General features: G+C 39.6%; 1 protein-coding gene across 2 annotated transcripts in view; it reads right to left on the bottom strand.

The window, feature by feature from the left end:
• Samuel (SAM-motif ubiquitously expressed punctatedly localized protein) overlaps nt 1–15,196 on the bottom strand; it is a 760,488-nt gene that overhangs the window by 127,133 nt on the left and 618,159 nt on the right. For both annotated transcript variants that reach the window (XM_065234227.1, XM_065234226.1), the window contains 4 exons: nt 8,286–8,519; nt 8,107–8,224; nt 7,935–8,042; nt 7,335–7,868 (listed from right to left, as the gene is read on the bottom strand). In XM_065234227.1, the coding sequence (XP_065090299.1) occupies nt 7,335–7,868; nt 7,935–8,042; nt 8,107–8,224; nt 8,286–8,519 (994 nt within the window). The remainder of the gene's footprint in view (nt 1–7,334; nt 7,869–7,934; nt 8,043–8,106; nt 8,225–8,285; nt 8,520–15,196) is intronic.

Raw genomic sequence — 15,196 nt, 5'->3', positions numbered from 1 at the left:
ATAGATTAGAGAATAAAGCACTTGGCGGTCGGTGGTGGTGCGGTCCGGTATGACCTTTTCCGCAGGCCAGTAGTTTACATCAATCGATTCAATGATGATTGTTTCGCTTTTCTCCGTGCTCTTTCTTCGCGCATCTCTGGTTTCGGTGGTCCCCTACGATGCCGAAGACGACGACGATGACGGAGAGATCGTTTTGATTCAGGATTTTTCATCATACATTACATAGGTAGTAGGTAGACACTTACACACACACACACACATAGTGCCCGGCAGTGGCGGGTCGATCATGAAGATCATGATGATTATGCGAAATGCAATCATATCCCGTAATGGTTCATGTGAGCACCTCGGTCTCATTATGGTTTTTGCGGTGGTGTGTGGGCTGCTGGCTGATGATGGCCAGATAGTGAACGTGTATGATGGTGGGCAATTTGTTAAAATGATCTCCGGAGCGGTTCATTCAGAATCAGGGTACGCTATCATTCATGGAGATGGACGGATGGAACGATGAAGGAATGGCTTCACAGATATCTAGATTTCATTCATGAAAGATTAACATTTCATGGTTGGGAAATAGACGATTTAAATGTGGAGCTATCTTCCGTTTACAGTGTGCGTTTTAAGATTTAAGACAATGTGCATGGGAACTCTATATCGTTTCGGTTACAGTTTCAGGTTTATGTCACACTTTTGGTGTGAACAGTTACAGATTTGGTTACTCACTGACAGTGTTGGGAAAATATCAAAAAATCAAATTTCACAAACGCCCAAGATCACGCTTGATTTTCGTAGACAAAAATCAACAAGCAAACAACTGCGGTTGATTTTGCAAGCTGTGATATCGCAGCTCGGAATATCAAGCTAACAAAACTCACCAACTGCAAATTTCACCAAACTGTGGTGAGATTGAGTTTAATGATTTTTGCTTTACTCCCGAATGCAGCCGAAACTTCCATAACGGCTTGCAGCAGTCCCTTCGCGTCTGCCATCGGTGAAGATTAAAAAGAGATAGCAAACTATGCTTTCTCTTTCTAAGAAAACGATGTGCAATGGAATCATTTTTTGTGTCGAGTCAACTCTCAGCTTGATTTTTTCACGTTGTGAATAGTCTCGCAATATCAAAAGAGCTTGTAGAATCAATATCAAGCATGATATTTTGTTCCAATATCACGCGTGATATTGCGAGTGCATGAAAGCGGAAAAATATCAATTGATTTCTGATTTTGCCAACACTGCTCACTGAATTTGCTTACGTTTTTCTAATGGCTAGCAAACTGAATCAACCTGAATCGGCGATCATTTGGAAGGCCCAAGCAGAATCGTTCTCGGAGGAAATTAAAAAATCTGTCATCGTGTACTCATGTCCGTCGAAATTCTCTTTCGCCTTAGATCAATTCTCGAATCGACAAAAATGGAATCCTGTAAGTTGGTGGAAAACTAGCGTACTCCGAAGAAACACGGTAGACCAAACATCGAATGGTTTTGTCGACTAGACGTGCGTTCACGGAACTAGTTCTGCACTACTGTTCGGCAGCGATATTGTTCGCAAGGTGAAAACCCGTATTCAGTAGCAAATGGGTGCACTACCAATTGTGGTTGCGACACCATTCTCCAAGACTGGTACCAAGGATGGAAAATCATTTACATTCATTTCGTGCATTCATTTACATTCATTTGTCTATAACTTTTTTCATCAACAGAATTTCGTGAAATATTGTAGAAAGCTTTTGTAGGCTTTGATATTAGCTACATATTTTACCAGCAACTCAAATCTGTTTCTCTTATGCATGGTGAACCAGATCAATCAGAACCCACCATTGATTTTCAGTGAATGTAAATTGCATTCACTGAAAAACAATAACATGTTCTGTCAGCTCTATCCAAGTTTCAATTCAAGCTGAACAGTCAGAGCAGAAGCTGCTTATTGGTTGGTTTAAGGTGTAGAAGCTGATTAACATCAGGCTGAATATATAGTTGATTAGTAGTGCATGAAGCTAATTGTATCCCCATAATTCAACCTCAATAAGTTAGCTGATCTTAAGATTGAACAAACCTTATTTAACACTACTCCACAAATCAACAATGCACTTCACATATTTTGATAGCCTGATTTTTAAATATAGTCAGCGTCACTTGTTGCATTTTCCGGCATTTTAGTTCTTCTAAATTCACTGCCTACCTTGCTAATCTCAAAGAGCGGCAGCAGTAGAGACAAGGTAGAGGAACTTTTTAGGAACAGCTCTAGGTAGAAGTGGGCTGTGATGACGGCGGAAGTATTAACATTTGTGTTTATGTGTTTTTGACTGCTATATTGCACTGAATTTTCAGACAGGATTATGGTACTAAAACAGCTTCCACATGACCATTAAAATAAATAGCGCACTTGTGTCTACATTGTGTTAACTACACTTGAAAATGAAAAGAATGTTTTACTGTCACGAGTTGTTGTTTACAATACTGCATCTGCTGTATAATACTCTTCCGGATGCTGTTATTCAACTTAAAGTTGACGTGTTTCAAGTAAATGATCATACTTTTTGCCACACATATGCTTAAGTGGTCCAGTAGGTTTGATTTATGCCTGTGAATCAGCGACTGCCGGTTCGAATCCCGAAATGAAAAGTTAATTTTTAGACTTATAATCTGTTATCTTCTATATATATATGTATATATGAATGAATTTCTGTCTGTCTGACCCTTAAATACTCGGAAACTATTGAACCGATCTGCGTGAAAATTTGTATGCAGGGGTTTTTGGGGCAGGGAAAGGTTCTTATGATGGTTAGATACTCCTCCTCCGCTGTAAAGGGGGGCTCCCATACAAATGAAACAGAAATTTTTGCATATCTCGAGAAATAATCAAGCAAATGGAACCAAATTTGGCATGTGGAGGTCATAGGGGGTAGCCCCTTCGATAAGAGGGGGGCTACGTACAATATTTAAATTGGCGCATAAACTCAAGCTAATATTGAATCCCGAGCAAGGCCGGGCACACTCATATAGTAACAATATAAATATGTAAATCCAATTAGTCAGCCTTGTTGCAGTCCCATAAAAATATATAAGGTATGAAGCGGTCTTCCATTATTTTAATTTTTTTTCTAAATAAAACTAGAAGGCTGAACAAGGGTTGGAAAAGATTATTATTTAATGCCTGAAAATTTTTATAATTTTTATAACTGTTAAGCTTTTGGCTGATTAAAATCACCAGATGTAGATATTTAAAAGCTGAACAAAGGCCAATGTAAAACAATTATTCAAACTAAGGCTGAATTAAAATCGATTGAACAACACTTGTTAAGCATCTGGGTAGTTCGTCATGCTTAAGAGATGGTACTGGTAACTTCGGGCCAGTATACAGTAAAGCTAACGAATTCATTAAAACGGTATCCTGCGAGTGGAAAGATGAACAAATTCAATAAAATTGATTGCTCACTCTTGCGATCCACTAATGGAAGAGCCACTGGAAAGAACAAGTCCACTAGCTCAGAACAGAAGGGGAAGTACAAACAAATCGATGAATCAAAAAGAGGTTGTTGAAATTTATTTTTCTTTAAAGTAATTGATAGATTAGGCTCATAGTTTACTATAGATATGCGAAGATTAGGTAAAGCTTAATATTTGAATCAACACTAATCAATTAAACACTTAAATTCCGAGATGTGTAGTGAGCATTTCTCACCTCATTTTTACAACGCAGAAACAAATACAGTTTACTACTAGCATTAAAATCCAGCTTTTTTTACCTATCTATAATAAGCTTACACTCTATTCTATCTACTGCTTCAAAAAGAACTATGTTCCATCAACTGTGTGCAAAGTTATTAGCAAATGAGCAGTTCATGACCAAAACTGTGTATGCCAAGTATGCGTACGGGTTAGGCAAAAGGTGTGCGTTTGACTTTGTACTGTCGCATTAATGGCCCTTCGCTCATTTTCAATTTCTTTTCAATTTTCAAACTGCCGTCCGCTAACGGAACTATCTACCTACCCTTTTCTAAGATCATTCTCTAGCTAATCAATTATCACACTAAAGCTTAATGTTAGATAGCATTTCCAACCAACTCTAAAGATCTGTTTGTTAAAATAACCAAGTCTCGATTGCTGTACATTGTTTATTCGCTAGCAAAAATAAGATTCTGAAACCTAAAATATGTATCAGCCATTCCATAGCAAAACGATCTAGTGGATCTCAGAATTTTGTAAAAATGTGTAGTTTTGTTCCTTGTTGCAAAATATTCGACTCGTTTTTTTGTGTGTGAATAGGGTGACCATTTCCTTTTTTTTCAAAAAATAATAATTTATGAACCACTGGGCGATTTCAAAGATAAAAGGTAATTAAAAACACTTTTTTAGGAAAAAATATAATAATGGTAAAACATTGGGATTTTGTATTGAAAAACATGGATTGCATTTGCTTGTTATGGTTTTCATTGATTGTAGACGGAGGGCGCCATATGTTTTATATTTTTTACTTGCAAATTAAGGCTTTTTACACTACACACAAAAAAATCAGCGATGTGTTTTTGTTGTTGTTTTTGAGTTATTTTTTTTTTTTTTAAGTTATCAAGTTTTGGGTTTTCACTCAATACTCCTATGCGACTAGACTACCAAGCATTTCCATTGATTTATAGCGACTGTAACATGGTCACAACGATATATGCACAGACAAACAGACATAACACTCGCAAGTTGTCCATCGAACAAGCACTTAACGGTCAATTTAAATGTATCGTAATTGGTAGTACCGCCACCTGTGGCGCGCATAGTCAAATCCCTTGCGTTTGAAGTTTACACACTACCGCCATCTGTGTAGCGTACTGCACATCACAGTGTACTCAACAGGTGGTGGTAATGTTTTAGCGACGATGTTTTACAGTGAGAAATATTCAATGTGTTTTGACTATTTGCTCAAAATATAAACTAAAAATGTGAATTTCAGGAAAATCTTATAAAACTTCGTATATCTCAGTTGTTATATCTTCAGCAACTCTTCACAAAATATTACATACTACAACTTTGCTGTAGACAGTAAACCTCTATTTTGCGGAACAAAAAAAAAGGTTTGTATCGCTGCGCCATCATCTTTGCGGTGAAAACTTGAACTATTTTTATCCATTAAATTTTAGCCCTATTTAATCCAAGAAACTTCACTCAAGACGTCAACTCAATGGGATGCAATACCAGAGAATAACTATTTTCTCCTGCTGGATTGAATTCCTGGTACACTGTGCAGTGTACATTAGACGAGGTTCGGTAGCTTAGTGGCTAACGTTTCACTTTGCCTTTATTCTATCGCCACTAGATTTGAATGAAAACTGTTTGCTGCTTTCGCTAATCGCATCCCTTACCACAGTGAATCCTGATCTAAAAATAACCCGACCCACTAACTTCATCCCGCGACAATTGTGGATATGCAGAGGTAAACTCGGTCTTTTGTAGCAACGATTGTCGATTAGTTTTGTCCTTCCCCTCCCCAAAGACTTTGATGACGTGGCAGGCATCGGTACTGATCTGAATGGATCAGTGAACTTTTACATTGCAGATGGAAATCTAATCCCAAGCTCAGTCTTGTAAGCGTTTAAGGTAGTCGACACATTTTCTGTGACTGCCTTTGCCTCCGAAATTTGCAACACAAGCTATCATAGTACAGTACCAAACTAAAATGTCATATGACAGGCTCTGGCATACGACACTGCAGCCGAAGACCGTCACAAATGTATGTTTTTTAGTTTTTCTCATAATAAGAGCTGCTGATGTTGTGCTTTTGTGAATTCTGAAAATAGCAAGCAATGATGTCCTAGTAATAACATTTTTGATCATAAATAGTTTAATTTACACCAAATTGAGAAATTAGAACGAAATCAAACATGTCATATGATAGTTATTTGATAAATTTCTTTTTGCTCGAATGTTATTCTACCGTTTGTGTTTTGTGAGAGAGACGACGGTAGAGCATGAGTGTACGAAAACAAACAGACTGTCGCGCACGACAACGAAGCGAGTGTAGTAAAAAACGTCAACTGTTTCAACCCCTGCCCAAGCTCCATCTATGTGGTTCTCTGTGAAATTTCATTGGTACAGTAACGGAGTAGCAACAACGATGGGCACAATCTATAGTTGTCTTCGAAATTGTAGCAATAATATCCATGGTTTCACCGTACACAAATCAATAATACTTTTGTTTCGATGCGTTAGCTATTAAGCTACAATACAAAGCCTATTCGAGTGCGTTGTATGAATATTTAAACATATTGTTATCAAAACAAAAGAAGCACTCCTAGCAAATCCATTGTTTCTGTCTTCATTCGTAGAACGAAGAAAAACTTAGAAAAACCAATGGCGTTTCAATGCGTTAGGACGGAATTGAAACTCTTAGAACGAATTTGCAATCAAGAAGCAGCGTTAGATTTCTCACAATATCTCAATAATTTGTAACTCTTTATCAAATCCAATGGTAATAATAGAAATTTAAATAAATTTGGAAGTCATCTAAAGTATAATTACTCCATTTTTGAGTTCAAATCCGTTCGAAAAAGAGTACGGGTTAAGCCTATTAAGAATTATATTCACAACCCTATCTCCGATCGGGAAACTTATTTAAAATACATGGAACATCCTCGATGATACAGCTTATACAGTGCTTTAACGTCTGCTTTGGTTTATGTACTTTCATTAGAATTCATCGATAAATAATTTCAATGTATGACATTCCTAGAACGCTATTCAAACATCATAGAAGGCTGGTACCGCAATGCACCTAAATCCGGACACTTTTAATAGGCCAAATATGATTCCAATGCCACGACATCTTACATTTTTATTATGTTGCCAATTTGATGTAAGCTTTAATAATATAAAACGCGTTAAAATTCATCTAGAAAGCATTGGTAAAAACAGGAGAAAAAACATTAACTGTTGAGGTCATGTTGCCAAAAAAACGGGAAGGCACTGTAGCTTGTTATTACCACATCCCGAAACACTTTTCAACTTTTAAATTTGCAGTCTTCCCCTCTGATTGAACTCATGTGCTCCACAGGAATCTTCGGAACTGGTTCCGGGATGACTACTTGGGGCCAGAAAAAAAAGTCGAAATCGATGCTGGTGGCCATAAATGAAATAATATGCACCACGGGGTGTATCTCAACCGGATTCTATTGAATTTATTTCAGAAAATTATACAGGAAAAAATAGCACACATTTTTTTGTGTGAATCATTTTCCATGGGAATCAATTGAGCGAAACATCGCGCCTAGTAACACACGATCATCATCATCATCATCATCGATTGCGAAACACTGACAGAGATAAAAAAAATCACATCCAACACTTACCTGCATATACTCGGCGCAGATGTCGATGCTGCCGACAAAGTCGCACACGTTGTCCACCGTCCAGGCGCTGATTTCCTCGATCCGGGCGTGACACTTCCGTGCCACACCCGGCTTCAGGTCCAGCGAATCGGACGGTTGACTGTTGGTGGAGCTCGGTGCCGGTGAGGTTTCCTGATTTCGGCTCGGCGTCGGCGACAGCTTTATCCGTTTGGCCGCCGACGGTGCACAGCCAGCGGCGCTGCTCAGATCCAGTGGGAATGTGGAGAGGCCCTCCGTTGGTCGGGTGGGTGACTTGAGCGGTGAGATCGCAGGGACGGCCGTGGTCGTCGGTTGAGCCGTCGGATAGCTGGCGGCCAGGTGGTTCGGAAGTATCCCGGGCAGGTACCGTGGTGGAAAAGGTGACGGAAAATGGTTCGCCAGGGATGCTCCCAGCGAGGAAGGCGAGCAGCTCCGAGATCCAGCCGAAGGCTTTTTCAGGCCTCCTTCTTCCGGCTTGAGGAGATTGTGGATACCGGATTCTTTGGCGGCGCGGGCCTGCGGGATTAGGAGCGGAGGATGCAGAACGGAATTTTCCTGGGTGAAATTCAGGTTGTAACTTACCAGTGCAACGAGAGCCTGGGTACTGCTCATGTCAATCAACGGTGGAAACACCGTCGACTGGAATGGAAGACCCGGAAATAACGAAGACATAATACTTGGATTAGGTACCTGTTGGCGAATGGGCGAATTCAATTAGTGTTCAAACGTAAAAGCTCCCAAGTCGGCGACTTACTTGAGTGGAGGTAATTGGACTGCTTTTCTTACTGCCTAGTAGGGAGTTGTCGGTGAAAGATTTTGGCTGATTTATTCGCATTTTTGGCTCTAGAAAGGGATTTTTCACACTCGATTGGCTGCAATGATTGGAAAACCAATGTAAATAAAATCGATTGGAAAGCGCTGAATTAAGCTTACTCGTTGCTGCTGGGGTTGTTGTTGTTGTTGTTGTTGTTGTGGTACTTGGCCGCTAAGCTACGCATGATGTCGGAATAGTTGCGGGCCTGGAACTCGTGTCGGCCTCCAGCCATGGCCGAGTTGGGGGACGGAAGTAACCCACTGGTCGGAATACTGCTCTGGAAGGCCACATCCGTGGCGTGCATTGTCTGCGGTGGTGTCCCGGAAAACGACGAAGGTGTCACACTTCGTGATCTGTAAAATGAAGAGCAATGGTTCGATAGAGTTAACGGATTGCGGTACAAAAGAAGCAAATGAGAACTATAGGGAATGCTATGCCGATCGTCGAATAGCCTCGAACAGACAAAAACAAATTGAATTAGGAAAATTAATTAACCTTGTCTCTTGCTGCGTTGGTCGCGAGGCCAAATTATAGAGGGGCAAACGGTTGCGGTCTCTTCCCCCTTTCAAACTTTTCGGGCACTTGTCCGAAAATGAAAGCAAACAAACGGGCAAATATAGTGACGGAATAAACGCGATGTTTTCAAGTTCAATAACCGAAAATGTTCCACCGCACCCGGACGGACAAGTGTGACAGAAAATGGAAGGGGGGAAACCGTTTGGTGTGAAATTATCGTCAGCCAGTTTCGAACGACTTGATCCATTTGGGTTTCGATCTACTTTGGTTCGCTGCTGCTGCTCCGGAGGAACAAATGGCACCATCATCAGCAGGGACTTAAACATGCATCCCGTTCAAAGGCCAGCGGCGAGTGGTTGAACATTAGATTCGGTTTCAGGGTATAACTGTCGCTGGTCTGCGGCGTTTGGCTTTTATTGGCTTTTTCGAAAACTGACAAAAGAGCTCTAATTAGCTCAAGAGAACAACCGACGACGACGACGACGGCGGTGGCGACCTGTTGCCCGTTTGCTGTTGGTCAGAAATTCCACGCTGAACCACGGTAAGTGTATAGAAGAGCACACACAGGCACGGTCGGTGGCTGTGCCCGAGCCTAGAGCAGCGAAAAGTGTGGTATAAGACCTAGAGGGGGGGCTACTTCAACCGAGCAGCAGCACACGAGGGGGAAGAAGTGAAAGAAAACAAACACTTAATGCCCGAGAGTGTGCGCGTGGTTCGTGCCCGGTCTGGTGAGCGAGTTTTGATCTGAGGACAGGTTGTTTTGTCGAGCTGGAGCTGAAGTAGGTAGAATGACGACGACGACGCCGGTCTCCTCGTAGAAGTTCATTAACATGCGCGCGCGGTCGATCGGTCGATCTTGCCCGGTTTTGTGCGGTCGGTCAACCACGCAGGTGATCTTCCGGGTTGAGAGGTTTTGCCATTCGATTGCTGGGCGATTCTATGGCGAGCTGGTTGAGATATGATTGTGTGGTGTTTCATTGACAGAAGAAGGGTCATTATAAGATCGGTAGGGAAAAGATGAAATTATGATTGAATGGAATCTTCAATTCATCCCCTGAATTCATGGCGAGCAAGTGGATCACTGGTAAAATTAACAAAGCATAAGTCAGTAAGGAACAGAAAGTGTGCTATAGAAGGCTTCAAATTTTAAAGACATGGTTTGTGACATGAGAAAATTATTTTACTTAGTTTATATTTTATTCAAAAATAGGATAATTTGAAAAAAAAAATCCTTGTGATCGCATTTAGATTTATCAAATCAGGCGTAACATTTGATAACGGCACAAAAGCATTTGTAAACAAACTTTCTAAGGCCCTTTACACGCGAACCAAAGTACGCCCACGCAAACCAATACCACTTTCGGTGATGTTGTTTGTTTGCGTGGGCGTACTTTGGTACGCGTGTAAAGGGCCTTAGAAAGTTTGTTTACAAATGCTTTTGTGCCGTTATTAAATGTTATGCCTGAAATGCTATATGCGATTTTGGATATCAAACTAATTATAACTACAATTTGCTGGTTGGGACGCTATCTTGGGGAGGCTTTGATGCTTCCAATCTAAAGTTTCTTATACAAAACAGTATTCAAAATAATTTCCAGATCAGCTGTAATTACACCGAGAACCAATAGACGATGCTTGGGACAAGCATTCATCCTCAATGTGTAAAAACTGGTGATTTGAAACTAGGCAATACCAGCGTTAGCCGCGTCCAAATGCAGGTTAAGAAAGGAATTGGTAGGAATGTGTTGAAGTGACACTCGGTTTGATGGAAGCCAAGAAATGCTCTGCACTTCCACGAGGAATCACTGGGATATTGGGTAAGAGGGTTGGGATTGCAGCGGTGTTCGTTTTGGCAAACGATAACCTGAATTGAAGTCCTATAACGATCCTATAAGGCGAAAGAGCTCGGGATTGTACCCACGGTCTTCTGCTCAGTAATCAGAAACGTTTGCCACTGAGCAAACGAGCTCCATTTATTACAACACACCACTTGTTATTACCCTGTATTCATATTTACAAATAAAGCAAAACCGGTCGCTCTAAGGTCATCGAGGCCCTCATATTACATTATACCATCAATCTAAGTCAAAGTTAAGTTAAAGTTACGTTAAATTTAAGTTAAAGTTAGGTTAAAGTTAAGTTAAAGTTAAGTTAAAGTTAGGTTAAAGTTAGGTAAGAGTTAAGTTAAAGCTAATTTAAAGTTATAATACATTAACGGTTTCAGCAAAACAGGAATCAGGCCTTGCAATCGTAATATCTATGCCGACGATGCATTTGCTCCATCTGAGGAATCTGTTGTTGGTCACGTACAAGCACTGCCTCACTTTATTTTATAGCCTGTGTGACATATCTGGGTGCCAATTTTCGGATTCTGATGCAGGAACGGAATGGGAAATGTGTGCACAATGCTTCTCTTGGTTCCACACGGGATGCCTCAATGCCGCTACTACAGTTTGCTGGAACTGCTTCTATATTGCCATAATTTTCTTTTAACGCTGGATTTAGTATTGTTTGTTTAGTAGTTAAATTGCTTGTACGTTAAGTTTATGTTCATATCATACTTTTTCTTAAATAAAAAAAACTCTACCCATTTTATGCACCAAGAAACGGACTACAACTATTTATCATTCTGCATCATTTCTATGAGTGTCCATCTTATCCTTCAAAGTGTCCGCCTTAACCAAACATTTAAAACTACCCGATAAAAGCATAATTTTTAATGATGATTAAAACTCACGAGCATCAATAAATTTTCTGATAAAATAAGAGTTTAAAGCATGATTTGCACACACTGTGTGATCAATGCATAAATACATTAGTAGATAAAATAATTTCCTTAACTGTTAGCTCAAATCAATGACCAAAACAAAATTTTGAATTCTTCTTACTTCTTCTTCGCATTTCAAGCTTATTGCATATCGCATATTAGCTTATTGCGTGCTCTCAACTTAGTGTTCTAGACGCACTTCCACAGTTATTAATTGAGAGCTTTCGATGCCTGTATGTACCATTTTTGCATTGATATGATTGTGTGGCAAGTCCAATCATACTTCTATGCCCAGGGAAGTCGAGAAATTTTCCAACCCGAAAAATTCCTAGACCGAACCGGGATCCGAACCCAGCCACCTCCAGCATGGTCTTGCTTTGTAGCTGCGCCTTTATCGACTGAGTCAAGGGAGGCCCCGGTGAATATTACCGTTTATTATCGAGATTTTGCAGCACAGATTCCAAAGGTAATATTCAGTTTGTTGATGTTTCTGCAGGTTATTACACTATTCAATATCAGAACAGCCCAACATGCTTTTCTTCAGCAAGAAATCCCTCAATTATTGATTTGGTCTTAACGGTTCATGTAGACTTTGTAGCCAATTGGTTTCCTATGCTGACTGTTCTGACGGTTCTGATCCGTAACGTTTTAAGTATCTCAAGAAATAATTTCTTATCCCACCAGCTCTACTTCCTATTACCATAGAGCTTATTGGGAGCAATATCGAACATTTATAGAACATAACTTCGATCAAAATATTCCTTTGCGAACCAAAGATGAAATAAATTATGCTCTTGACTCTCTGACGACTTACTTCTTTAGTTACTTCAAGAGCTGCATCAGTACCAAAATACGAAGTTAAATTCGATTCAACTATAATAGACGATAATCTTCAGCGCTTGATCCGCCTGAAAAATGTCCGTTGGAGACAGTATCAAAGAAAACGCGATCCTGACATGAAAGTTATCTGGCGGGATTTGCAAAAACAAATTAAAAAGCGATTCTCTGTCCTGAGGAACACAACTTTTCAAAATAATGTTTCGAAATTAGACCCGAGTTTCAAACCCTTTTGGACACTCACAAAATTTTTGAAAAAACCTCAAAAGTCTACTCCAGCGCTTAAAGAAGGTGGTAAAATTTTGATCACAAATTTGGAAAAAGCTCAGAAACTTGCTAAGCAATTCGAGAGTTCCCATAATTTCAGTTTGGGTCTTACTAGTGTTGTTGAGAATCAGGTTTCTCGGGATTATCTGAATATTTTCTCCCAGGAATATATTAATGATGATGGGGGACTGATTCAGACGAAGTAAGATCTTTAACTAAAAAATGTAATAATATGACAGCTCGAGATGTTGTTGAAATTATCAAAAAACTCCTGGTCTTTCTTGGTAAAATTAAAAACAGATGTTTCCATTTAGCATACTTTCCTGATAAATGTAAAAATGCAAAAATATTTCCAATTTTGAAGCCTGAGTAATAATTCAGCTGAAATTCATAGATACCGTCCAATAAGTTTCCTTTCTTCGATAAGTAAACTTTTTGAAAAAATAATTTTGAATAGAATGATTATAGACATCAATACGAACTCAATTTTTGCAGTAGAACAGTTTGGATTTCACTATGGGCATTTAACTACTCATGAACTCTTAAGAGCTACCAATTTAATTCGTTCAAACAAACCTGAAGGCTGCTCAACTGGAGTTGTATTCTAGACATAGAAAAAGCATTCGGCAGTGTTTGGCATGAAAGTTTGATTGCTTAATTTTAAAAGTTTAATTTTCCAGTCTATATTATGAAATTAATTCGAAATGATTTAACTGACAGAACTCTGCAGGTAAATTATCAAAATTCCAAATCTCAACGACTACCTGTTAGAGCTGGAGTTCCTTAGGAAAGCCCCTGATTTTCCTCAGGGTTGCCACAAATCTTTGTTCGCTGAGGCACCGGCATTTCCGCTAAAGAAAGAAGTCTTGTGATATTTGCTGCAGACTGCAGAAAAGTTTATTAATTTTATATTTTATCTTTTTATTTACAAAAATGAAAGATTTCTCCCAACGCTCCCAACTCCCAACTCAACTGATAATATTCCCACATAAGCCTAGAGCTTCTTTTTTGAAACCTGCAGGTTTCAGGCCTGTCATCTGATCACTCAATGCGCGCAATGTACTGATTTTCTGAAATAAACAAAGTGAGAATCAAGCAAACACAAAGTTTGCTTGTCTTTCACCCTGCACAAGTGTAAAGTAGCGGAAAAGAGAAGACAGACACACCCAGAAATAACGAAAGCTCAATGTGTAGCCATCGCTCCGACGGCTCCGACACAAAGAGCGCCACTCAGTGTAGGGTTGCAAATAGGAAACCCAGCAAAAAGACAAAATTCCTCTTCGTTATGCCCTTCTTCATCTCCTATGCTTGCAGTCGTGGTAATCATAGTGTGCAAAGAATTCAAAGAAGACATTAGCGCTTGTTGCATTATATTCGCTCCCTGCGCCACACGGAGTGTACCGCTCATTGTGTGGATCGCTTTCTCACAGATTAGTTGGAAAAGAGTGTGCGAAGTATATAGGAGAACCACACACTCTTTGTCGAATGTTGCTTTGCTAACGCTCTGAGGTGCTTTGCAGCCCTGCCTAGTAATGTCTTTGTCAAATCAAGTGAAATATCTTGGATTATTACTTGACGAAACATTAACTTTCAAAGGTCACATTGAGGGCATTCAAGCCAAAATGTAACATATATATAAAATGTTTGTATCCTCTAATAAACAGGAAATCCAAACTTTGCCTGCAGAATAAACTTCTAATATTTAAACAAGCTTTTAAACCGGTCATGTTTTATGCTGTGCCAATATGGTCTAGTTGTTGCAATACCAGGAAAAAAGCACTTCACAGGATTCAGAACAAAGTTCTGAAGTGGATTTTGAAGTTGGTACAGTAGGGCTGAGATCTAGTTTTAGGCCTACTAAGCACAACCCGCACTTTGTCTCTATTTTTCGAGTGTATTTTTTCACAAAATAGAATGTTTTCACTTCAAATGGCTTCTAAATTTATTTACATTTCCGTACGTACCGTAAGATTTGATAAAGAGAAACCAATTTTTGAGATATTATTAAAAATCTAACACTGCTTCTTGACCCCAACTTAGCCTACGGATTCTAAATTCAGCCTAACGCATGTGTCAATCGTTATATTGGCATGCAAAAACCTTTTTAAATTACTGAATTTCCATAGCAAGTACAACGTTAAAACACTTTTAGGCTGGTAAGTAACTACAGTAGCTGTTAAAATGAAATGTAATTTAATTTGATCATATAAAGAGTAAACAAAAAGTGATCCACTTCTATAATTCAGTGAGCCCTGAATATCCGATGTGGCTCTTCTGCTTCTATGGATAATACATCCCAACTAGAACTTTACGCCTACTCTTAACTCGATTGTTCATATAAGCGTGTCAACTAGGGCTGGTCAAGTTTGTCACAAGCCCCGACTCCCTACAGCTCTTTCGATTTAAAGTTGGCAATTTTCACGTATCCAATTGGACAATCGGATCAAGAACCGCTTCAAAGCAGGGGATGCATCCGTGATTTTGCGCAGATCGGTCGCCAAGTTACTTGGGTCCAACTATGCCGACCACGTACACCGGTACTCCGACGACTCCCGATCGATAAACGGAGTAGGTATCGGAAATTTTCGGAGACGGTATTGCTGAAAGCAGCAGTCTTCCTCCTTAGTGATCGGTTTTCTCGGC

The sequence above is a fragment of the Ochlerotatus camptorhynchus genome, unplaced genomic scaffold (genome assembly GCF_037179485.1).
Source record: "Ochlerotatus camptorhynchus isolate MF236.1 unplaced genomic scaffold, CSIRO-AGI_Acam_v1.1 ptg000432l, whole genome shotgun sequence".
Taxonomy (NCBI): domain Eukaryota; kingdom Metazoa; phylum Arthropoda; class Insecta; order Diptera; family Culicidae; genus Ochlerotatus; species Ochlerotatus camptorhynchus.
The sequence above is the reverse complement of the archived record's forward strand: the minus strand, read 5'-3'. Positions and strand labels throughout refer to the sequence as shown.